Source organism: Pleurodeles waltl, chromosome 11 (genome assembly GCF_031143425.1).
Source record: "Pleurodeles waltl isolate 20211129_DDA chromosome 11, aPleWal1.hap1.20221129, whole genome shotgun sequence".
In the NCBI taxonomy this organism is placed as follows: Eukaryota; Metazoa; Chordata; class Amphibia; order Caudata; family Salamandridae; genus Pleurodeles; species Pleurodeles waltl.
The window spans coordinates 545315712-545341532 of NC_090450.1; the positions used below are offsets into that span (position 1 = coordinate 545315712).

The window sequence follows — 25821 nt, forward strand, 5'->3', positions numbered from 1 at the left end:
ATTCCTGTTCGGAGTCGGAACCTCGAACGGAGACTGCTGTCTGCATGATTTCTTCCTCCTCCACGTCGAGATGTTCAGAGCTTCTAGACGCCATCTCGAGTCTTCGTGCCCTCCTGTCTCGAAGAGTCTTTTTAACCGGAAGGAACGACAGGCCTCACAATTTTCTTCCCGATGATCTGGGGAAAGGCAAAGATTACAGACGAGATGTTGGTCTGTATAAGGATATTTCACATGGCACTGAGGACACAACCAGAATGGAGTCCGATCCATGAGGATTCCACGCCGTTAGCCCGAATAGGCCTGAGTTGGCGGCATGCGCCCCCAGAGGCGAGTAGAGTTGTTTTCTCCGGCGGTATCAATGTGTCGATAGAAGATGTAAACCCAATCAAAACAATACCAACGAAAATAAAGCGTTTTAAAACTTTTCCGAATAAAACTTTGAGTGAAAGGAAATACGTCCGAACCCGACGGCGGAAGGAAAACAATCTAAAATGGAGTCGATGCCCATGCGCAATGGAACCGAAGAGGAGGAGTCACTCGATCTTGTGACTCGAAAACACTTCTTCGAAGAAAAACAACTTGTAACACTCTGAGCCCAACACTAGATGGCAGAAGTATAATGCACAGCATGTGTATGTGCAGCTACACATGCCACCGCGCACACACACACACACACACACATATATATATATATATAGATATATATATATCTATATATATATGTTCTGAATTCACTCCGTTTCCTGAGTATGACGAGTTCCCACGATAGCGGTTCGTGTCTGGGTCAGGCTCCCATAACCCAATGCACGTTTCGCCATCTACGCCATGTTCACTGGTAACTCTGTCACGTGATTGCTTGACAATTTCAAACCTACATTTAATTTCTAAAATAAACAAAGGACCATCACCAAGAACCACAAATAAACATAAAAAATGTGGGAGCCATCTTGAAACATGCCCTCTTTCAACATATATTCTTCTTTTTTGCATATTTGTTTCTCTTTTGAAACAGTTTTGCCAGATATTTCCCTACTATTCCTGTTTATATTTGACTTTTCAATACTACTTATCATGATTTTATATTTCACTAAGTTGCCTACTTCATATCGCCCCAGTGGCCATATCAACAAGTATACATTAAATCAAATCAAACATTCAGCCTCAGTGGGCTAATTCAACATGCCCTCACAGCTGAGTCACATTTAATCAATTATCCATAATATTCCCAATTGTCTTTAATTATTCAATATTGCTGTCATGTTTCACATACTGTATACCACATCATTATATTTACTTCTAAGTATTCAGCCTCAGTGGGCATTCTTCCAATACCCTACTGCTGCAAATTCTCAATTCCTACGACACAACGCATAGTCATAATATGCTGTTAAACAAGTAAACCTCATCCTTGAAGATATTATCTCCTATTCGTTGCGATGAAACCCATATTTCAGGATTAGTCGAACAGCAGCCTGTATACTCTTCCATTAAATCTACATAAACATATATAAGGGTAACACACAAGCCACAGAAGGAAAATATAAAGTTTAAATATAAAGCAGGAAATTATATAGTGGAAACATCACAAATAAGGAAACACATAAAAGAAAGAAGAGAAACAAAATATTAATAATCACTGCCAACCTAAGATGGCAATACCACGAACATATTAACAACAGTGACCTTACCCACAAATTTCTAAAAAAAACAATAAAGCCCAGGCACAGAGGGAACAATTTCTTAACTTTTAAAATCATCTCCTACAGACTGCTCTTTTTGTACAATTTCACAAATAGATATATGCAATAAGAACAAGGGGGACCATATTCTACAACCTTAATGCGACAAAGTCAGCAAAAGACACCAATTTTTACTCTCCTAGATGTCCTGCTAATTCCTCATCTCTGTTCAATCCGTTCGGTGTTTTTGTATTCAAGTATATTATATAATGAGACTCTCATCTCCTCAATAATAATTCCCTATTACCTCCTCGCTTCGAGGGAGGTAGCTTATCAATTATGAAAAAACTCAATTTGGACACATCCCTCTTATGATCCTGATCAAAATGTCTGGCAATAGGGTAATGAGTAGCCACTCGAGTTATCGCTCTCACATGTTCCACTATGCATTTTCAAGTGGCATGTTTAGTACTACCTACAGACCACAGTTTACAAGGGTATTCCAAAATGTATACTGTGAAGTCACCGGAACAAGTAAGATTAGTGGTAATGTCTATCATCTTACCCTTGAGAGGTGATTGATATTGTGTCCTAACACTACAGTATCTACACATTTTACAACTTCCACAAGGGAAGAAGCCCTGTTGAGCTCATTCCTCTTATCTTGACTTATGTCACTCTTGTTCAATTTCTCTTTCAGAGTTTTGTCCCTTCTAAAGGTAATGCTATGGAAATCCCCAAGGACCTCATTAAAAATTGATTAACTTTTTAGAATCGGCCAGTATGCCTCCAAGATCCCTCCAATCTCATGGGCTGTATTGGAGAAAGTAGTAATGAATCTACATTTCTTGTCTTCTTTCTTTACCCATGTAGGATTTAAAAGTTCTTCCCTCTTCCTCATTCATGCTTTCTGTCTGGCTGTTTTTATGACTCCGACCTCATAACCTCTCACAGTGAATCTTTTTTCCATGATTTCACTTTCCACCTTGAAAGATAGGTCTGTCCTGCAATTCCTCCTAGCTCGTAAAAACTCCCCATATGGGATACTCTCAATCAATTTCCTAGGATGACCACTAGTCACATGTAATATGTTGCCAGATGTTGGTTTCCTATATAAACTTGTGATCAACAAGTTGTTTTGTACTTTAACACAAATATCCAAAAATTCAGCCTGACCAGGATCTATATGATCTGTCAATCGGATAATGTATTCATTATCATTCAATTTCTGCACAAAATTCCTAGCATCCTGTATTGTACCTTTCCAAATCACAAAGATGTCATCGCTATTTGTCAGCCAAAGCATTACCTTATCATCAAATTCCTGTAGTCTCTCTGATATCTGCTCCTCCCACCATCCCACAAAAAGGCATGCGAAACTTGGGGGCAAAGCATGTTCCCATTGATGTACCTTGCTTTTGACGGAAAAGCCTGTCAAACATGAAAAAGTTATTTTTCAGAAGGTATTCAATCATCTGAACAATCATTTTTGTATGGAAGAATAATGAAACTGAATGGGCTCTGAAGAAATGTTCAACAGCCCTAATGCCTTCCTCATGTCTTATACTTGAATACAAAGTTGTCACATCTAATGCCATTAAAAAATCATCTTCCCACATAATCCCCTCAATCCTATTAAAAAAGTCTCAACCAATAGTTTAATCTATCAAATCCTAGTTGGAAAATACATCACGTTATATGGATTATTTTTAAAGATCTTTTGTGCAATCCCTCCCTTCATATGTCCAGGACAGTAGAGACTTTTTGAAAAGGATTGAGGGTATTGTGTGGGAAGGCTGTTGTTCAACCAATCCTGAAATCTGGATTTCATCGCAACGAATGGAGAATAATATCTTCAACAATGAGGTTTTCTTGTATAACAGCATACTATTATGTCTATGCGTTATGTCAAAGGAATTGAGAATTTGCAGCAGTAGCGTATCGGAAGAAGGCCCACTGGGGCTGAATACTTAGAAGTAAATAGACTGATGTGGTATACAGTATCTGGAATCGTGACAACAATATTGAATAATTAAAGACAATGGGGAATAATATGGATAACTGATGATAAGTGACTCAGATCTGAGGGCATGTTGAATTAGCCCACTGATGCTGAATGTTTGATTTGATATAATGTATACTTGTTCATATGTCCACTGGGGCGATAGGAAGTAGGCAACTTAGTGAAATATAAAATCATGAAAAGTAATATTGAAAAGTTAAATATAAACAGGGATAATAGGGAAATATCTGGCAAAACTGTATGAAAAGAGAAACAAATAGGCAAAAATGATGCATGCATATTGAAAGAGGGCATGTTTCAAGATGGCTCCCACATTTTTTATGTTTATTTGTGGTTCTTGGTGGTGGTCCTTTGCTTATTTTAGTAACAATGTTGGTTTGAAATTGTCAAGCAATCAAGTGAAAGAGTTACCAATGAAAAAGGCGTAGGACGCAAAACGCATTGGGTTGTTTCATGGTGCTAATCGATTATGGAGATTAAGTAAACAACACGGTGCTATACGTTGCTGAGTTTGTGTTCTTCTTCAAAGACTGTGAAGAGCGTTTGTGGACATTCATATACACATATATTTATACGTCCACATATGTTTATCTCTTGTAATGCAAATGTCACTTACCCAGTGTACATCTGTTCGTGGCATCAGTCGCTGGAGATTCACATGTTCTGCATAGCTCGCCATCTGGTGTTGGGTCGGAGTGTTACAAGTTGTTTTTCTTCGAAGAAGTCTTTCGAGTCACGGGACCGAGTGACTCCTCCTTCTGTCTCCATTGCGCATGGGCGTCGACTCCATCTTCAATTGTTTTCCCCGCAGAGGGTGAGGTAGGAGTTGTGTTGTAGTAATAGTGCCCATGCAATGGAGTGACTAAGTATGTACCTATTTAAGGTTAAAATAATATATATACAAATGTACAAAGTTGAAGCTAACTTCTGAACTGCTACAGGCTCCCGGGGAGGTGGGTGGGCACATGTGAATCTCCAGCGACTGATGCCACGAACAGATGTACACTGGGTAAGTGACATTTGCAGTTCGATGGCATCTGTCGCTGTAGATACACATGTTCTGCATAGACTAGTAAGCAGTTATCTCCCCAAAAGCGGTGGCTCAGCCTGTAGGAATGGAAGTGGTTTGAAATAATGTTCTTAACACGGCTTGACCTACTGTGGCTTGCTGTGCGTATAACACGTCTACACAGTAGTGCTTGGTGAATGTGTGTGGCGTAGACCATGTGGCTGCCTTACATATTTCTTGCATTGGGATGTTTCCTAGAAAGGCCATGGTAGCACCTTTTTTTCTGGTTGAGTGTACCCTTGGTGTAATGGGCAGTTGTCGTTTTGCTTTAAGGTAGCAGATTTGGATGCATTTAACTATCCATCTGGCTATACCTTGTTTTGATATTGGGTTTCCTGCATGAGGTTTTTGGAATGCAATAAACAGTTGTTTAGTCTTTCTGATGTTTTTCGTTCTGTCAATGTAGTACATTAATGCTCTTTTGACATCTAATGTATGTAGTGCCCTCTCAGCTACGGAATCTGGCTGTGGGAAGAACACTGGTAGTTCCACTGTTTGATTTAGGTGGAACGGTGAAATAACCTTTGGTAAAAATTTAGGATTAGTCCTTAGGACGACTTTATTTTTGTGTAGTTGTATAAAAGGTTCTTGTATTGTAAACGCCTGAATTTCGCTTACTCTTCTTAGAGATGTAATGGCGATGAGAAATGCAACCTTCCAGGTTAGGAACTGTATTTTGCAAGAGTGCATGGGCTCAAAAGGTGGACCCATGAGTCTTGTTAAGACAACATTTAAGTTCCATGAAGGAACAGGTGGTGTTCTTGGTGGTATAATTCTTTTAAGGCCTTCCATGAATGCTTTAATGACTGGTATCCTATATAGGGAAGTTGAATAGGTAGTCTGCAGGTATGCAGATATTGCCGCAAGGTGTATTTTAATGGAAGAGAAGGCTAGGTTAGATTTTTGTAAGTGAAGCAAGTAACCCACTACATCCTTTGGAGTTGCGTGTAAAGGTTGGATCTGATTATGATGGCAGCAGCAGACAAACCTCTTCCATTTACTTGCATAGCAGTGCCTAGTGGACGGCCTTCTGGCTTGCTTTATGACTTCCATACATTCTTAGGTAAGTTGTAAGTGTCCGAATTCTAGGATTTCAGGAGCCAGATTGCTAGATTCAGCGATGCTGGATCTGGATGTCTGATCTGTTGGTTGTGTTGTGTTAACAGATCCGGCCTGTTGGGCAATTTGATGTGGGGTACTACTGATAGGTCTAGCAGTGTTGTGTACCAGGGTTGCCTTGCCCAAGTTGGTGCTATTAAAATGAGTTTGAGTTTGTTTTGACTCAATTTGTTTACCAGATAAGGAAGGAGAGGGAGAGGAGGAAAAGCGTAGGCAAATATCCCTGATCAGTTCATCCATAGGGTATTGCCTTGGGACTGCCTGTGTGGGTATCTGGATGCGAAGTTTTGACATTTTGCGTTCTCTCTTGTTGCAAACAAGTCTATTTGAGGTGTTCCCCAGAGTCTGAAGTAAGTGTTTAGAATTTGGGGGTGAATTTCCCATTCGTGGACCTGTTGGTGATCTTGAGAGAGATTGTCTGCAAGTTGATTCTGGATCCCTGGAATAAACTGCGCTATTAGGTGAATGTGGTTGTGAATTGCCCATCGCCATATCTTCTGCGCTAGAAGGCTCAACTGCGTTGAGTGTGTCCCCCCCTGTTTGTTTAGATAATACATTGTTGTCATGTTGTCTGTTTTGACAAGAATGTATTTGTGAGTTATAAGTGGTTGGAAAGCCCTTAATGCTTGGAAAACTGCAAGCATTTCTAGGTGATTTATATGCAGTTTTGTTTGATGTACGTTCCATTGTCCTTGTATGCTGTGTTGATCGAGGTGTGCTCCCCACCCTGTCATGGAAGCATCTGTTGTTATTACGTATTGTGGCACTGGGTCTTGGAATGGCCGCCCTTTGTTTAAATTAATACTGTTCCACCATAGAAGCGAGAGGTAAGTTTGGCGGTCTATCAACACCAGATCTAGAAGGTGACCCTGTGCTTGTGACCATTGTGATGCTAGGCACTGTTGTAAGGGCCTCATGTGTAGTCTTGCGTTCGGGACAATGGCTATGCATGAAGACATCATGCCTAGGAGTTGTAATATCATCTTTGCTTGTATTGTTTGTGTTGGATACATGCGTTGTATGATCTTGTTGAAATTTTGAATTCTTGGTGGACTTGGAGTGGCTACTCCTTTTGTTGTGTCTATTATGGCTCCCAGGTATTGTTGTACCTTGCACGGCAAAATGTTGGATTTTGCAAAGTTGACGGTGAAACCTAGTTTGTAGAGGGTTTGTATGATTTGATTTGTGTGTTGTAAGCACTTTGTTAGTGAATTGGTTTTGATTAGCCAGTCGTCTAGATACGGGAATACATGTATTTGCTGCCTTCTGATGTGTGCAGCCACTACTGCTAGACATTTTGTAAAGACTCTTGGTGCGGTTGTTAAACCAAAAGGCAATACTTTGAATTGGTAATGTATTCCTTTGAATACGAACCGTAGGTATTTTCTGTGCGATTGATGTATTGGTATATGGAAATACGCGTCTTTGAGGTCTAAGGTTGTCATGTAGTCCTGTAGTTTTAGCAATGGTAACACTTCTTGTAGCGTGACCATGTGAAAGTGGTCTGATTTGATGTAGGTGTTTAGTATTCTGAGGTCTAGGATTGGTCTCAGTGTTTTGTCCTTTTTTGGTATTAAGAAGTACAGTGAATAGACTCCTGTGTTTGTTTGTGTGTTTGGTACTAATTCGATTGCATTCTTTTGCAATAGTGCTTGAACTTCTATTTCCAGAAGTTCGGAATGTTGTTTTGATCAATTCTGTGCTTTTGGTGGTATGTTTGGAGGGAATTGTCGGAATTCTATGCAATAACCATGTTGGATAATTGCTAAGACCCAAGTGTCTGTAGTTATTTCCTCCCATGCTTTGTAATAATGACCTATTCTTCCCCCCACTGGTGTTGTGTAGAGGGGGTGAGTGACATCTGAGTCACTGCTTGGTTGTAGGGGTTTTGGCGCTTTGAAATTTTCCTCTATTCCTAGGGAATTGCCCTCCTCTGTATTGGCCCCGAAAGCCTCCCCTGTACTGTCCCTGGTAGCTGGACGGTGTTGCCTGCGAGGTGCTGGCTTGTGTGGCCTGACCCCGAAACCCCCCTCTAAAGGGTGTCTTGCGGAAGGTGCTGTAGGTTCCTCTGCTCTGCGGGGAGTAGAGTGCACCCATGGCTTTAGCAGTGTCAGTGTCTTTTTTAAGTTTTTCGATTGCCGTGTCCACTTCTGGTCCGAACAGTTGTTTTTCGTTGAATGGCATATTGAGCACTGCCTGCTGTATCTCTGGTTTGAACCCAGACGTTCTTAGCCATGCGTGCCTTCTAATGGTCACAGATGTATTAATTGTTCTTGCAGCTGTGTCTGCTGCGTCCATAGAGGATCGTATCTGGTTATTTGATATGTTCTGTCCTTCCTCAACCACCTGCTTTGCCCTCTTTTGTAGTTCCTTGGGTAGATGCTCGATGAGGTGTTGCATCTCATCCCAATGGGCTCTGTCATAGCGCGCAAGTAGTGCTTGAGAGTTAGCGATGCGCCACTGGTTTGCAGCTTGTACTGCAACTCTTTTCCCAGCTGCATCGAACTTGCGGCTCTCTTTATCTGGGGGTGGTGCATCCCCAGATGTGTGGGAGTTGGCTCTTTTCCGAGCTGCTCCTACTACGACGGAATCTGGTGGCAGGTGTGTGGTGATGAAAACAGGGTCTGTAGGAGGTGCCTTATACTTCTTTTCCACCCTTGGCGTTATTGCCCTACTTTTGACCGGCTCCTTGAAGATTTCCTTTGCGTGCCGAAGCATACCTGGCAGCATAGGCAGGCTTTGGTAGGAGCTGTGGGTGGAGGAGAGGGTGTTGAATAAAAAGTCATCCTCGACTTGTTCTGAGTGGAGGTTTACGTTGTGGAATTGTGCTGCTCTAGCCACCACTTGAGAGTATGCTGTGCTGTCTTCTGGTGGTGAGGGCTTTGTTGGATATGCCTCCGGACTGTTGTCCGACACTGGGGCGTCATATAAGTCCCAAGCATCTTGATCCTGGTCACCTTGGCTCATGGTGGTGTGAGCCGGGGAATGTGACGGAGTTTGTGCCGGTGAGACGTTAATTACAGGCGGAGGAGAGGGTGGGGGAGTCACCTTTTTCACCATTTTTGTTTGTGACGCCTGGTCTGTTTGAAACTCCAGTCTCCTTTTTCTCCTAATAGGGGGAAGGGTGCTTATTTTTCCTGTTCCCTGCTGTATGAAAATACGTTTTTGCGTATGGTCCACTTCGGTGGATTGCAGCTCTTCCTCAAACCTATGCTTTTGCATCTGAGAGGACAGTGATTGCTCCTCTGTATAAGAGCCTAGACCTGGGTCGGTTACAGGTTGTTTCGGCACCAAAACCCTGCCTGTATCTTTTTTCGGCTCCGAGGTGGCTTTTTTCTTTTTCGGAGTCGAAACCTCTCGGCGTCGATCTTCGTCGGTGCCGCCGTCTCGGCGTCGAGCCGTTTCTACACCGCTCTCTCGGTGTCGTTGCTTCTCTCCAGCACTTTCTCGATCCCGAGAAGGCTGCGTGCCGGTGTCTCGACCGGAGTCGGACGATCTCGGCACTGTTTGGGCCTTTTTCGGTGCCGATGGTCGGTCACCGAATTTATGGGTGGAGCCATGGCCTGGTGGCAGTGGCGTCCCCTGGGCCTTGTCACTTTTCTTATGTGTTGTTTTCGACGTCTTACTCACGGTTCTTTGATCGTCGAATTCCTCGGAGTCCGATTCGTGGATCGAAAAGGTTTCTTCTTCCTCTTGTTCCTCGAACTCTCGGTGCGCTGTCGGCGTCGACGTCATCTGAAGTCTCCTGGCTCGACGGTCACGGAGTGTCTTTCGGGACCGGAACGCGCGACAGGCTTCGCAAGTCTCCTCACTGTGCTCAGGTGACAGGCACAGGTTACAGACCAAATGTTGGTCTGTATAAGGGTATTTGTTGTGGCATTTGGGACAAAAACGGAACGGGGTCCGTTCCATCGGCGTTGTTCGACACGCGCTCGGGCCGACCAGGCCCCGACGGGGGATCGAAAACTACCCCGAAGGGCACCGGAGCGCGTCGATCTTCGATGCAGTGTTGAATCTAACTACGCCGATCCCGAACGCAACAATACCGACGAAAATCTTCCGATATTTACTAACTTTCCGTTCCGAAACTCGGAGCGACAGGAACACGTCCGAACCCGATGGCGGAAAGATAACAATCGAAGATGGAGTTGACGCCCATGCGCAATGGAGACAGAAGGAGGAGTCACTCGGTCCCGTGACTCGAAAGACTTCTTCGAAGAAAAACAACTTGTAACACTCCGACCCAACACCAGATGGCGAGCTATGCAGAACATGTGAATCTCCAGCGACTGATGCCACGAACAGATGTACACTGGGTAAGTGACATTTGCATTACAAGAGATAAACATATGTGGACGTATAAATATATGTGTATATGAATGTCCACAAACGCTCTTCACAGTCTTTGAAGAAGAACACAAACTTAGCAACGTATAGCACCGTGTTGTTTACTTAATCTCCATAATCGATTAGCACCATGAAACAACCAATGCGTTTTGCGTCCTACGCCTTTTTCATTGGTAACTCTTTCACTTGATTGCGCAATGGAGACAGAAGGAGGAGTCACTCGGTCCCGTGACTCGAAAGACTTCTTCGAAGAAAAACAACTTGTAACACTCCGACCCAACACCAGATGGCGAGCTATGCAGAACATGTGTATCTACAGCGACAGATGCCATCGAACATATGTTTATTGTGTAGCAAAGGCCCCCATGCCTGTTCTGGGTCATCACCGTTCACCCCCTTTGTGGGTAACGAAGACCCTCTATGCTAGAAAGATCATCTTAAGATGCAGTAGATTATGTTCTTTACTGCTTCTGGGGGGCTCCCTTTGCTGGTGAGTTTTTAGATTGTTGATGTATGCCATCCTGTGTTTGATGCATCCCTTGTTATGGCCATAGTGGAGGTTGGGTATTTTCAAGTACAAATCTGCATTGTATGCATATGTTAGACTGTGTCCTGGGCCAACATAAGTGAATGTGAAAAAAATGTTTCTGCTGTGTGGTGAAGTGTTGGTTAAGAAACAGTAACAACTGGCAACCCAGTCATGGTGACCCTTAATTTCTACTGCACAGTGGGCTTTGTCCCTAACAATTTGTGATAGTATTTTCTGTCCTGACTCTGCATGCATTTATTACTTTGCAGTACAGTTTGACAGGTGCACCTTGTAATCTTTTTTTTGCCTTTATGTAGGTGTACATGTGTTGTAATAAAAAATAAACCCAGTAAAGGAGTGAGCTTGTATTACCAGGAATACAGTATGCTGAGCAGGAGGCCCTAGTTGGAGGGTCAGATGTTGTGAGGGACCCTACAGTGTGGCCCCAGTAACCTTTGTCTCACTATTTAATATGCATGTGCGTGCTTAGAAGTGATGATCATTCAATGTGTGTGAGTGGGTGCATGTGTTTTATGTGGCGGAGGGGGGTGTCATCCCACCACCTTATATGGCGTATTTAAAGGTCACGGTCCAACTCAGTTGCGGGCCTATGTGGCATATTTGAAGCTCGCAGTGAAACCCCGTTGAAGAGTCGCCAGCCCCATTATGGTGTTAAATTCAGTCACCCTGGTAGGAGCTGATTCACACTTTTTTGGGGTCGCCATGCCCCCTAATCTGGTAGAGATCCGCCTCTCCGTCTAAGCTGTCTCACCTTTGCCTTTTCTTTTAGTGAACGATCATAATGGTTGAGGGTGCCACGCACAACCACGTGGTCTAGATTAGTCTCATTACTGAAGCTGACTACCCCCTTGTTCTTTTAATAAACACCTTGTTTAGTGATAAATGACTGTTGTGAGGGCAGCCTCCCTCAGTAAAAAATAAGGTGCTTGTGGCCTTTGTGGATGTGGTCTCTTGATGAGGGTTTCAAGTATTCCTATGAGAGTTATAACCAACCCTCAGTAGAAGATGACAGAGCATATGTAGTAGGATAACGTATTGTTTTCCTCAATGCAAGCTTTGTCCCTCAAATGAAAAAAGGTTGAAATCTTACATGTACAAAGAGGGTTGTGGACAACCTTATTAGTAGGTGTATATACCTGCAGGACCTTTAGCTGCTGTACATCTGAATGCGTGGAGGCAGAGAGTTTATTATATGTCCTCCTTCCGTGTATATGAAAAACCATCCATGTATTCTGTGGATTATGCCTAATTTCACTGCTGCAATGAAATTAGGCATAATCCAATGTGCAACTGGTAAAGATGTATTTATCCTTATATAGGCATTATCATTGCTTTCTTCAGCGTCCCCATCTCAGGGTGCTGAATTTTTCCCATAGTTCATCTTAATAGTGAACTTTGTTCTGTTGGGAGCAGAAATGCAACTCGGTTACTGAGTTTTTTTGTGGCTCCCTTGAGTAAGCCACCCATGTGCGTGCATTAGTACTTGCTTCATGGACTTCTGTTCTCCCATTGCATGTGCTACATGCTATGCAGCCAATTATTTTACCAAGTGGCTGTAGTAACTGGTAAATGTTGTAATTGCACCTCTATTCCTGTGGTTTTAGGTATATATGTTCCCTTACATTTAGTGCTACATGTTATATGGGATAGCCATGGAAAAGGCAAAACCCCTATGTGCATGTAAAGCGTGGTTGTGTGGTTTGAAAGGATTAGTCCCTGCTTTGCCTTTGGGAAGCCAAACCTAAAAAAAGTGCAACAAAGTGCTCTTTTTTATTTTACTTTACTGGGACCATAATGATGCCTTCCTGTCCTTACATCAAAAGCAGCTAAGGCAAGGGCTTCCTGGAGATAAGCATATGATTTATGAGGTTTCTATGCTCGACGCTTTTTGGTGTTGAGCCCCCATCAATGTTCCACATGAAAGAATGTTTTATGATTTTCACAGCCCCTTGCCAAAGCCTCCTAGATCTGAGCTACATATGGGGCAGCGTTGAATTGGTCTTGTGCCTACATATTTTGATGCCCATGAAAAAAGGCATGTCTTACAGACAGGCATGAGCTGCATCTGGTGCATCATTGCATGCTGAACTAAATATTGTATAAGGGATCCTTAAAACTTTACAGGCTTATTACCTGCGCAGTGTTAAACATTTTGAAGCATACCACGCATCTTTGAACTTAGCTTTTTCGCGGTGTTTGAAACTGAAGAAAGATTGGCAAAATAGGTAAACATACCCCAGAAACACCATATTGTATGGAAAAACATGTTTTAAAAAAAATGTGTGTGTGTGCTTCTAATGCCCCTATAAATGTTTTAAGCGCTTTCCAGGCAATATAAAGCAGCATACGAAGTGGGTACCAACACACTGCAGTAAGCAAAGGCACGTAAGACATGCTATTTTCCGAATTTGCTAAACGCGTTCTTAATGCATTTTTAAAGGTTTCGTGTTCATGCATGGACCAGTTCTCCCGTGTTCCAGTTAATATAGTAGAGTAAATTCTTACCTCGTCCTTTATAATTTCCGGATGAAGCATCAGTCCCCTTCATAACATTTCTTAAATACCTTGAGAGCATATTTAGAAAGGTACGGAAAGTGTACTTGCCTTGGTGCATGAGGAATATTATGAGCAGCACCAAACAAGCTGCTTTGCTCAAGATTATACCTTCATGCAACCTTCCTTCGTACAACCAGTCTCCTTGATGCTGCTGGTGGGCTTCCTTTCTTGCATCTCTCTGCTGCTCTATTGTCTCTGCAGTCTGCAAAGCACCTCCAATCGCCATGGCGTAAAAATTAAATCTGAGAGCTTGCACATACACATACACACAAAGGGGGTTATAGCCTACGCCAGAGGGATCTTGTTACACACAGACACACACACATTTTGGAGAAACAAATTTAAGAACAAAACAAGCAGCACGTTCTGACTCGAACCACTAGGTGGCGGGATATAAGCATAATACGGGAATCTTGAAAACGTCCATCCTGCAAAACCCTGTTTCTTATGGAGTGCACAACACCACCAGATGGAGGATGTCTTTCAAGGAGAGAACAGTAGTGAACGATGCAGGATGTAATTGATTGGGAAAGGGTTGCCAAAGCCATCACTTAGCCAGCCTGCTTGCCTCGAAAAGTCACAATATGATAGTCTGTAAAATGCAGAAACATCGTTCTTTCCTACTGAAGTACATGAAGTGAAGGATGGAATGCCTGGATTAATCTTGAACTAGAAAACAAATAACCCAGTAACTTTAGTTGCACCTTTAATAAAGCTCATAAGCCAGATATAACTTGGTTCCAGTGGAACATGTCCAAGAAACCCATGTCTGGAAATATGCACCCCAATTACAGTGTCACAATGAAGTACACGAAAAGTGATGGATGGAATGCTTCTTTCCTGCTGTCAGATCATATCCAACATCGAGGATGTGTGGGGGGACTTAGAAGGGTGAAAGAAAAATACTATCTCATATCGCTTGTGGAACAAAAGGTGGAAGGAGTCTCCAACATCACGTTGTTCCACTGAATGGTTTAAAGGGGCTTCTGCCACGACGAAAAATGTCTTGGTCTATTTCTGGAGGCACACATGGCTGCAAAGTTAAGTTGTCTGCTAAATGGCTGGAGTCAAACATCATTGTCCCGAAGCAGGTGAAGGGTTGGAGAAAATCATCAATTTTCTGTAAAACTGCTATGAAGAGGATTTAGTGACTGCTGCCTAGGTGATAAATTTACTGACAGTTGTTCCTCCGGAACTAAGCACTCGTGTTGATTGAAGATGGGGGTGATTGAGAATTCTAGATAGACTGTCCCTCGATAGAAGTTGTAAGCTGTCTGAGGAACAGACATGGACTTGTTAGTTATGCAAAGGTTATCTGCACTTTATTCAGCTTTGGAGTTCATCAGATGTACCACTTTCAAATACACACCACAAAACTAGGCAGTGTTGCATTTTTACATTATCAGGAATCACCTCATGATGGAGGTCTTCCATTTGCACCCAAATCTCAGCGAGGAGGATACTTCAATAGTCACAAAATCAATATCTAGAAGCAGAGCTTTAAGATGTTGATTAGGAAGCCTTATGAAAATCGCTGACAGGAAATCGGTCAGATTTTTGACCTGTTGCCTAACTGGCAGGGTATGCAACATGCATCAGGACTTTTACGATTCTGGTCCCCAATGTTGCAATTCTAACTAAAGCAGCACATGCCAAATAGACATCTTCAGTCAAGAGCAATGTGACTGCTAGTGGTGCCCTGATTTTCAAAAGGGCATGGTCAGATAGGGAAAGTGTTTCTGCCCTTGATCCTAAACTGCATAACAGTTTACTACTGACCTTAAGGCTACTAGGGAGCCACTGAGCTTGTTTGGTTAGGGTCGATTAACTTAATTTGTTTTGTTTGTGTAGCCCTAGCACTAGGAGGCCTTTGGACCACAGTATGCTATAAGAACATCTCACTCTTTCAGCCGTTAACAACAGGCTACAAGGTGCAAACCTTGTATGTACATGGACAGCTTGTCTAAAATCAAACAAATTGCTAAATGTACATAGAAAGTTGCCCAAGGGCTAGAAGATCAAGTTACTTGCCTTTAGTAAAGCTCTTTCTGGTCAATTATCATCTAATCACAGATTACCCAGCTTGTGAAGGGTCAAAATGGATTTGAAACTCGTGTAGCTCAGAACTGTCGTCATCTTGCGCCAAAGTGATGAGCAAGGCTGAATACAAGAGCTACCCTTACGTGTTAATGTCACTTGCTTTCACAGCTTTGTCCACATCATCAGGCACAAAGCTGATTTGGGAATTGTCTTAACCAGGGCACAACTCTATTGTATGAGACATTTTTAAATGGGGAAAGAGTCCATATCCCAGAACCAGGAAGGTCTGTGTGTAATCTGTGTTTAGCTAAAGTATCCACCAGAAAGAGCTTTGCCAAAGGAAAGAAAATTGTTCTTCTGTTGGTAACATATTGACCCACAGATTCTTCAATTGGTGAATACATACCAAAGCAGTATTTCCCAAGGAGGTGGGTCTGTAGAACGTCTTAGACCGAAGAGTACTATAAGATCAAATGGGTAGAAGGCCCTTCCAAATTGATGCGGCTATGAAGGCAATAGTGCTTTCTGAATATGTGCACTGATTCCCACATAGCAGCCTGACAGATATCCAGAACAGACACTCTGCGGCTACCACAGTAGCAGCTGCCTTGGTTCAAAAGGAACAAGCTCTCAATCCTTCAGGAAACTGCTTTTTGGCTAGCACGTAGCAGATTTTTATGCAGCGGACTATCCACCTTGAGATGTTTTTTTTCTGCATTGTCTTGCTTTTCTTTGCTCCTGAGAAGCCCAAAAAGAGTTGATTGTCCACCAGATGGTCCTTGATACGATGAAAGCTGAAACTGAGGCCTCTCTTGGGGTTTAAATGATGGTATCTCCTCTTTCAGAGTCCACTGATCTCCATCTCTCCCAGATGGCCTCCATAGCCTAGAATTTGTGCAACTATGACCACAGTCAGCTCTGGGTGAGCTCAATCGTAACCCAGAAGCCACCACTGCATAAAACGTAGATAGAACCGGCAGATTCCCCTGGTGCTGTGCCCAACTGGCCTTCAGGTCCCACTGCAGAGCCTGTATGTGCCATATGGCATGGTTTCCTAGCAGGATGCATGAGGCCAAAACACCCAGCAGCCTCAACACCATCACAGAGATCCAGGACAGAGGTTGAAACACTGGGATCATAGCCCAAATGTACTGGACTCTGCACTCCAGAGGGAAGGCACAAAACTGTACCATATCCACAAAATCTCAGATTAACTAGGGCGTCTGTAAAAGAGTCGGGTGTGACTTTGGCATATTGGTAGTGAACCCCAACAATGTCAGGAGATTTACTATTGTCGGTAGGTGGTCTATCACGGTCTTGGGTGAGCCTGCTTTCAACTGTCAGTCATGAGACTATGGGAAGATTGGTAAACACAACTGCCCAAGGTGTACTGCAACCACCACCATCACTTTTGTGAATCCCTCAGGAGCACTGTGAAGACCAAATGGGGGAAACACAAACTGAAAATGTTCCTGGTCCACTGTGAACTGCAGATAACGTGTGGACGTGCCAGACGGTAATATGAAAAAAACACATCCTGCAGCTCCAACACTACTATCCAGTCTCCTGGATCCAGGGCAGATAAGACCAGGGGCAGCGTGAACATACTGAAGTTCCCGAGCCACAGGGAGGAGCTGGGAGGGTGGAGAATGAAGGCCTCCGTCTTTCTTCAACACTAGGAAGTAGCTGGAAAACAACCAAGTTCCTTCTTCTGTGGTCAGAACCCTCTCTATAACTGCTTTGGCCAAAAGGGTCAGCAACTGCTGCTTCAAAAGGGACAAGTGTTACTCTATTTGCCTGGGGGCGGAAGGGAAGAAAGAGATGGGACGGTGTATCCCACTTGACAAGTTATAGGACCAATGTGTCTGAAATTATGTCTTGCTTGCCTTGGAGAAAATGTCTGGTCTCCTACATTAAGGATGTGTGTAGAAAAGGACCCATCTAAGTGGTTTTGCTGTTCTGACTGTCAAAGCAGTGGGAGACTGAGCTGAATGCTGCCTATGATGCCCTGAACACAGTCTGTGAGTGCTGTGGCTTGAGACACAATATGGCTGGGGAGGTTGTTGTGCTGGTGGCAGGACCTGGCGTTGATGGTATTTGAACCCCTGGGTGCCTGGCAGAGGCTAACAACCCCAGTGAACACACTATGGCATGATCCTCCCTAAAGCGTTCCAGGGCTGAGTCCACTTTGTGGCCAAAAAAGCAAGAGGCATCAAATGGCAGGTCAATTAAAGATGCCTAGACATCCCAGAGAAGATTGTAGACCTTTTACAGGCATGGCGCCGAAGCACCACATTTCTACCCAAGCAAACACTTATGTCATAGCCAGACATAAATTTTGCGCCATTCAGACATCCTGCGTGGTTTGAGCTAAAGACATCAGTTGGCCGATTAGAGCTGCAGACAGGAATTGACCAACTGCATCCCATAAAGAATGACTGCAAAGGCACAGGAGATAGCTGGCACTGACTGGGTGAAAAGCAAGACTTGCTGATAAAAACATGCACTTACCAAAAGTTTACATATTTTTAGAATTACGGACAGGGTGAATCGTGGAAAAGGCGTAAGAATCAACTCTGCTGGTGATGCCTGGACCACAAGATCATAAGATGTCAGGATTGCCTAGTGCTGGTCTGTGGCAAGGAGCTACCATACCGTTGATTGGTAGTGTAGAGCATAGCTTTACCCAAGTACCTATTAAGGCCTTGTTAAATGATAAAAGAGATGTGATAGGTGCCTGGCCAGGCTGAAAAACCTCCATGAAGGTGTATGTTTTGACCTCCATTGCAGCGAGTTGCAGGTCAAAGAACCACTGCAGCCCACCTCATGGCCAAACAGAAAAAGGCACCCTCCTCTGTGGTAGGACCAGGAGGAAAAATAAAACTAGTGTCTAGGATGATGTCCAGACCACCAGCACCCTGTAATTTGGCATATCAATTTTCCTCATCTCATTGTGGAGTGAATTTGTCCCCCTCATTGTAGATATTTTCTGAATCAGATTCAAAGAGCTGATGTTAAGTTTAAGGTCCGCAGCATAGGAAGGGCAGCGTATCAAAGTCTGAAGGATTGGCTATAGACAACACTTCAGTGGGTCCGGAGCATGGCCTCAGCCGATACGAAAACAGGCTTGAAGTCTGAGACGACTATAGGTAACAGCTCATCTTTTCGTGTCAGCATCAATGTGAAGGAACCAGCGCAGCAAGTGGCATCAGCAGTGCAGAAGCAGACCCCAAAACGGGTTCAATAGGCACAGAAGATGCCAAGCACAAACCCACCAGCGGTACCCCAACTGAGGGCCTCCGCATATTCTTGGGGCCTGAAGGCATGCCAGAGGGAGCCATGAGTGTACAAAATATGCCAACATGGCCTCCTTAAATGGTTTTACTTGCCGCAATGTTGCAGACCAACCCAGAAATACTGGTTGCATCTAGACCAAATTCGAAATCGACTGTTCAGGAGCTGAGGAGCAAGAATGAGAGGCACACTGATGTCCCCTCTGGAGTTCGAGAGTGGCCAGGAGTGGCTGATTCCTGCTTCAATTTACTTGTGCTTCTTTTCGGACTTACACAAAGACTTTGACCTCGAACAGGACCTACCACGGAAACTGGGCCTTCATTTAAACTTTGACCGGTCACAGGCGAGTTTTCTGATGCTTGGTGATGTAGAATTTCACTTCATAGACCTGTATGGCTTTTGGGTTAATCTGGGCACAGTCACAGCAGAACCCAGAGTCGTGCTTTGACCACCAGCATATGTCTTGGGAACCTGTCACAGACATTTGCTGGCAAGAGACCCTACAAGCTTTTAATCCAGTCGTTTTGGGCGCGAGTGGAGGTTCCCTTCCACACTGATTAAAAAAAATTAAAATACTAGTCAAAGACAAAAGGAGTAGAGTTCTGAAACCACGTTTGAAGGTGCAGGAAAAAAAGGAACTCACGTCAGTGAGCTTGGGTAGCACATATATGCAGCCATGCACGTTACTTTTGGAAAGGAACGGCACCGGGGAATGGCCACACGACTCCAACTAAAGGCGCACAGGAGTACTGCTCTTAAGTTTCCAGGTCCAACATGACACTTAGGAAATAAGTTACAAGGTGAGGAACCTGAACCTATGGCTATAAGTAGCTAAGAGAAAGCTTCAAATTAGGGAATCCATGCTCCAATAAAATAATTTTCTAATAAATTATGAATTATGCTGTAAAAGATCCCCCCATATGTGTGTAATTTTAGCAACAGTAGTAAGCTTTTTTAAGTTGAGGTTAGGATACTTACTACTTACTCTAGAAAAAATGCATACCAGTTACATCTTGCTAAGCACGGTCTATCATGGTCAGAACTCTGTTGGTAGGTGGCAGAGAAAACCAGGACACTTGCGGAAACATATTAACACAACATTTTTAAGAGTTTCTTGTGAGACTTGTCCAAGTGGTATACATTTGCTCAAAGCTAAAAGCTACAAAAAAAATAGTCCAAAAAGATGTCTGTTATTTGCTACACACAAACTAGGTGTACAAACTCCTAAGCTGCTGTACAGTACATTCACTATATGGACTAGCTGAAAATGGCAACAGTATAGGGAGAAGATTTTCGAAAGGATATCCAATAGAGAGGTCATTCAGCAGCTGCAGTGTCTTTGAGGTGATTGGTTCACACCTGCCCCAGTACTTCAGGTTGGTTATTCTTCAAAAAGAGAAAAGAGGATACAGTTAGGCAAGCAATGTAACAGCAGCAATTAACACAGTGTAGAAAATATACCTTTTCTGGGCGGTCACCCCAGATTTTTCACCACTTGCTGGACACTATATATTTGCAGCTAACTAGTAGTGAAGGGCATGTGCTACCCCTTTAAACCTGGTGGAATTTACATATTCCTAATTGGTTCTGATAATTACCTGCAATATAAGTCCCTAGTATACAGTACAAAATGTACCCAAGGGTCTGGAAGTTAAATGCCACTAGTGGACTGTGACACCTATTCTGCCACCCAAAACAGTAGCAGTGCAAACATGGCTTCTGTCCTACCACTGTACCCTGGCAGTATCAGTGCAAACATGCACTGCAACCTGTCAAAATAAAGCCTTTCTGGCAGATTTAAATCTGCTTTTTAAATATGAAGTCTCCCCTAAGTGGGCCTTGTAGTCCAGAATGCACGGGGCATAGTGCTTAAAAGTAGAAAATGTAAAAATGTAGTGTTAGCATTTCCTCACAGTAAATAGCACTCAAAAGCTATTTTCATAGTGGAAGGCTTAACAGGCCTCTGTAGAAAACCAAAGTACAGATTAAAATACTAATGTTCTATCTCAGGAATGAGGTCAGCTATAAAAATAAAGAAGTCAGATTTAATAAATATTAATGAAAAACAACTTTTAGAAAGTTACACTTTCCCTGCCCGACAGTCCTGTGAGCTCATTTGCATTGGCTCTTTAGCCCCTCCCAGCCAGTGATTAACCTTGAATGGGAGTGGAACAAAAGGTGTGAAATGCTTCCTAAGAGCAAACGATAGGGTGAACATAATGGGCAGAGATGACTTCTCTGCACTGCAAATACAAGACAGGGCATGAATTTAGCACATCCTGGTATACACTTCAGAACACTTTCTGAATCTGCACAAGATCAGAAGAGGTGTGGACCTACTGTCTGTGAAGAGAGGAGGACCAGATCTGTTCCCTCTTATACCAAAGACAATGTGGACTGCAGAGCCATTTCGCTGACCTCCTGTTCAAGCTACAGGGAGATAAGCTGCAAAACACTTTTTCCTGGAAGTAGCCAGCTAACCAGTGGCAACTAGACCAGGACTAACCCCTGCTGCTGGCCTCTACCAGTCACCCCGGTGAGTCTTTAATTGCCTCCCTGAGGTCCTGGGAGATTTAGAGGTGTTCTCCTGTGGTGAACTGGTATTTACAAGACTCTCCACTTAATTTATATGGTGGAGGGGAGTGAACTTTGTCTCAAGGGAGTTCCCTCCCTGCTAACATAGTGGTATGCCAGTCTGATTTAAATGTAGGTGGACAATAGTTTTGCCCTGTCACCACTGTGGTTAAACCTCTCCAAAGACAGGGTAAGGGCTGTCGAACAACTGGCGATATATCTGTCCTCCCCAACTGAGATGGCAAAACATATCTAGCTGTTTTGTACCGTCCTTCACCGCTAGGTAAACCATGAAGGTAAGGGACTGTCAAAAACACAAAATGTAATTTTGGTGTCATATTGTTTATTACATTTTACCCTAGTTTTGCTAATTTGGTTTGGGATTTTTTATTGTTTGGCATTTTGACTTTATTACTGTTCTGGTACTGCATAAACACTTTATGCGTTGCCCTTAGTTAAGCCTGTTCCCTCTGTGTCATACCTACCAGGAGGTTGAACCCAGGATAATTTAGTGACATTGTTGGTTCACTCAAACAAGGGTTTTGATTATTCACTGAGGAGGGTAGTCACCCACCAAATAACCCCAATGTTAACAAAGAGATATTGCAGTGTTGCTACTGTTGTACTGACAAGTTTACAACCTAACAAAGGTTGTTAAATAGCTTCTGAGCAACACAAGACCAATGAAAAAGAGCTCAAAGTTGGGGTGCATAATTTTTAGTTGACAAAGCAAACCTTTGCCTGGTACTACATTCACGTAAAGAGACTGCCACTTACACCACTGCCAAAGTTGCTTACAAAATATGCAGTGCTTTGATCGCCTTCTGGAAGATTTCATCTTGAGCCTCAGATCAGTATAATGAGTGCAGGAGCCGATTTCAAAGCCTAATATTACTCCCCCTTCCAAGTCTTTGCTTGCTGATATGTTTGAATCAGTGATATCAGCTGTACTTCATCCACCAGTATAAGCTCTGCTGTTTTTTCCTTCCAATCTTAAAAGTGACTAGAAAATATACAAACAAATACTACAGTGACAACAAAAATCTCTGCTTTTTACTTCGAAATGTATTTTTGCTCATAAAAAAGTATGTTTTTACTCCAACCATTTAGACAGGATGAGCGAAAGATATCATAGATAATTTTGCATTTGAAATCACTAAAATGTGAACCCTTAGTCCATGCAACTTAAAAACTACTGGGAAAACTGGAAGGCCCTATAACGTCTACTCTACTATTCCAGTGAATCTTTAATTCCAGAACATTTCTATTTTTGGATCACTGGCCATACATCATTTTAACAGTTTCAGGAAGACTTTGCTTCTGATTCTACTGATGCTGTCTTCTTCCAGATAGAAGTTGCCCACAATCTGTAACAGATGCAGAATAGCACCAGAGTACTGAGTAACATACTTTGCGAGAACCAAGCTCAGCAGAGAGAAAAGATCAGTCTAGCTTCAAAATATTTACAAACATTTTAATGAGAATGAAGAGTATAGCATGCTGGCAGCATCGCTGCAAAATTCGAAATCCTTTCTGAGGAAAACAATTGGTAACATTTCCTTTCCATAATAAAAACTTACATTTTGCCTATAAACACACTCAGCACCATGGTCTCATCGTTTAGTCCCAGGACTTCAGACAGGCGTCGATACAGCTGGAAGACAGGCAAGACGAACAAAATGAGCAGAAAAAATACTTCTTAAGAAAACAAAAACATTGATATAGATATTTGTACGTGTACCCCTGCCTTGAATGCCCGCCTGCTTGCGAAAATGGTACCCTGGCCTTTTCTGGAAAATTTATATAAAAGTGGGACCCAAACTATCATACTTTGTTGGTTTAATTTATTCTTGAGCAAGGTAGGGTGACTGCACCAAGTACTTGGAGAGCTCCTGTATAACCAGGTCTTATGTCTGCTTGACAGCCAGTCTCTCAGGTGTTAGGGACACCATCTGAATTTTCCAAAATGTGCTGGAGAAGTTGAAGGTCTGCTCAGAAATGAATGACAGTTCCTGGAACTGCAGAAGAAGAGATTTCACCGGAGGTGAAACCAGCTGTTTCTCTGTCATGAGCAATAACCAGAAGTTACTGAATGATCTTGGAAGTGAAGGCCAAGTTGAGGTCATGAGGGTTCATTCACTCTGCTATTGCAGACCCCACAGTGCCCCGTGTAGAGAAATAAGGCCAAGAATTCACCCCATGCTGACAAGATTTGTACTTTCGACATCCCTGTAACTCCTTAGGAGGAGCTGCCACTGCTGCTGAATCACAAGTCGATACTGGCCTCAAGGCCACGTTGCCAAAAGAACCACCATCTATGGGAACCCAGCCTGGAGGCTGCAACTGCTCACAAGAAGCATCCGTCACATCTCAGACTTGAGGCTGCACTTGCCATGAAGGGCACCTGCTGTGCAGCCTTGCAGAGCTGCTCCCCAGCCACAGTTCTAGCCTCAATAGAAACCACCGCTGTGGTCCCGTGTTAGCCCAGACACCACTGAGAGTGCTAGTTAGAGGAATGCCCGTCATCAATAATTGTAAGGGGCCCTTGCATGAATAAGTGAATGTAGGAAGTTGGCTCTGTATGCACTATTTCAAAGTAAGGAATAGTATGCACAGAGTCCAAGGGTTCCCCTTAGAGGTAAGATAGTGGCAAAAAGAGATAATACTAATGCTCTATTTTGTGGTAGTGTGGTCGAGCAGTAGGCTTATCAAAGGAGTAGTGTTAAGCATTTGTTGTACATACACACAGGCAATAAATGAGGAACACACACTCTGAGACAAATCCAGCCAATAGGTTTTGTTATAGAATGAAAATGTCACTTACCCAGTGTACATCTGTTCGTGGCATCAGTCGCTGAAGATTCACATGTTGTGCATAGCCCGCCATCTGGTGTTGGGTCGGAGTGTTACAAGTTGTTTTTCTTCGAAGAAGTCTTTCGAGTCACGGGACCGAGGGACTCCTCCTCCTTGTCTCCATTGCGCATGGGCGTCGACTCCATCTTCGATTGTTTTCCCCGCAGAGGGTGAGGTAGGAGTTGTGTTGTAGTAATAGTGCCCATGCAATGGAGTGAATAAGTATGTACCTATTTAAGGTTTAAATAATATATTTACAAATGTACAAAGCTTAAGCTAACTTCCGAACGGCTACAGGCTCCCGGGGAGGCGGGTGGGCACATGTGAATCTTCAGCGACTGATGCCACGAACAGATGTACACTGGGTAAGTGACATTTTCAGTTCGATGGCATCTGTCGCTGTAGATACACATGTTGTGCATAGACTAGTAAGCAGTTATCTCCCCAAAAGCGGTGGCTCAGCCTGTAGGAGTGGAAGTATTTTGAAATAAGGTTCTTAACACGGCTTGACCTACTGTGGCTTGTTGTGCGGATAGCACGTCTACACAGTAGTGCTTGGTGAACGTGTGAGGCGTAGACCATGTGGCTGCCTTACATATTTCGTGCATTGGAATATTTCCTAGAAAGGCCATGGTAGCGCCTTTCTTTCTGGTTGAGTGTGCCCTTGGTGTAATGGGCAGCTGTATTTTTGCTTTAAGGTAGCAGATTTGGATGCACTTAACTATCCATCTGGCTATACCTTGTTTTGATATTGGGTTTCCTGCATGAGGTTTTTGGAATGCAATAAATAGTTGTTTAGTCTTTCTGATGTCTTTTGTTCTGTCAATGTAGTACATTAGTGCTCTTTTGACATCTAATGTATGTAGTGCCCTCTCAGCTACGGAATCTGGCTGTGGGAAGAACACTGGTAGTTCTACAGTTTGATTTAGGTGGAACGGTGAAATAACCTTTGGTAAAAATTTAGGATTGGTCCTTAGGACTACCTTATTTTTGTGTATTTGGATAAAAGGTTCTTGTATTGTAAACGCTTGAATTTCGCTTACTCTCCGTAGAGATGTGATGGCGATGAGAAATGCAACTTTCCAGGTTAGGAACTGTATTGCGCAAGAGTGCATGGGTTCAAAAGGTGGACCCATGAGTCTTGTTAAGACAACATTGAGGTTCCATGAAGGAACGGGTGGTGTCCTTGGTGGTATAATTCTTTTAAGGCCTTCCATAAATGCTTTAATGACCGGTATCCTAAATAGTGAAGTTGAATAGGTAATCTGCAGGTATGCAGATATTGCCGCAAGGTGTATTTTAATGGAAGAGAAAGCTAGGTTTGATTTTTGTAAGTGTAGCAAGTAACCCACTACATCCTTTGGAGATGCGTGTAATGGTTGGATTTGATTATGATGGCAGTAGCAAACAAACCTTTTCCATTTGCTTGCATAGCAGTGCCTAGTAGATGGTCTTCTAGCTTGCTTTATGACTTCCATACATTCTTGTGTAAGGTCTAAGTGTCCGAATTCTAGGATTTCAGGAGCCAGATTGCTAGATTCAGCGATGCTGGATGCCTGATCTGTTGTTTGTGTTGTGTTAACAGATCTGGCCAGTTGGGCAATTTGATGTGGGGTACTACTGATAGGTCTAGCAGTGTTGTGTACCAGGGTTGCCTTGCCCATGTTGGTGCTATCAGTATGAGTTTGAGTTTGAGTTTGTTTTGACTCAATTTGTT

General features: G+C 43.1%; 1 protein-coding gene across 4 annotated transcripts in view; it reads right to left on the reverse strand.

Annotated features, from left to right (window-relative positions):
* XPO7 (exportin 7) overlaps positions 1-25821 on the reverse strand; it is a 659915-nt gene that overhangs the window by 349855 nt on the left and 284239 nt on the right. For all 4 annotated transcript variants that reach the window (XM_069213992.1, XM_069213990.1, XM_069213989.1 and 1 more), the window contains 2 exons: positions 22832-22905; positions 19983-20063 (listed from right to left, as the gene is read on the reverse strand). In XM_069213992.1, the coding sequence (XP_069070093.1) occupies positions 19983-20063; positions 22832-22905 (155 nt within the window). The remainder of the gene's footprint in view (positions 1-19982; positions 20064-22831; positions 22906-25821) is intronic.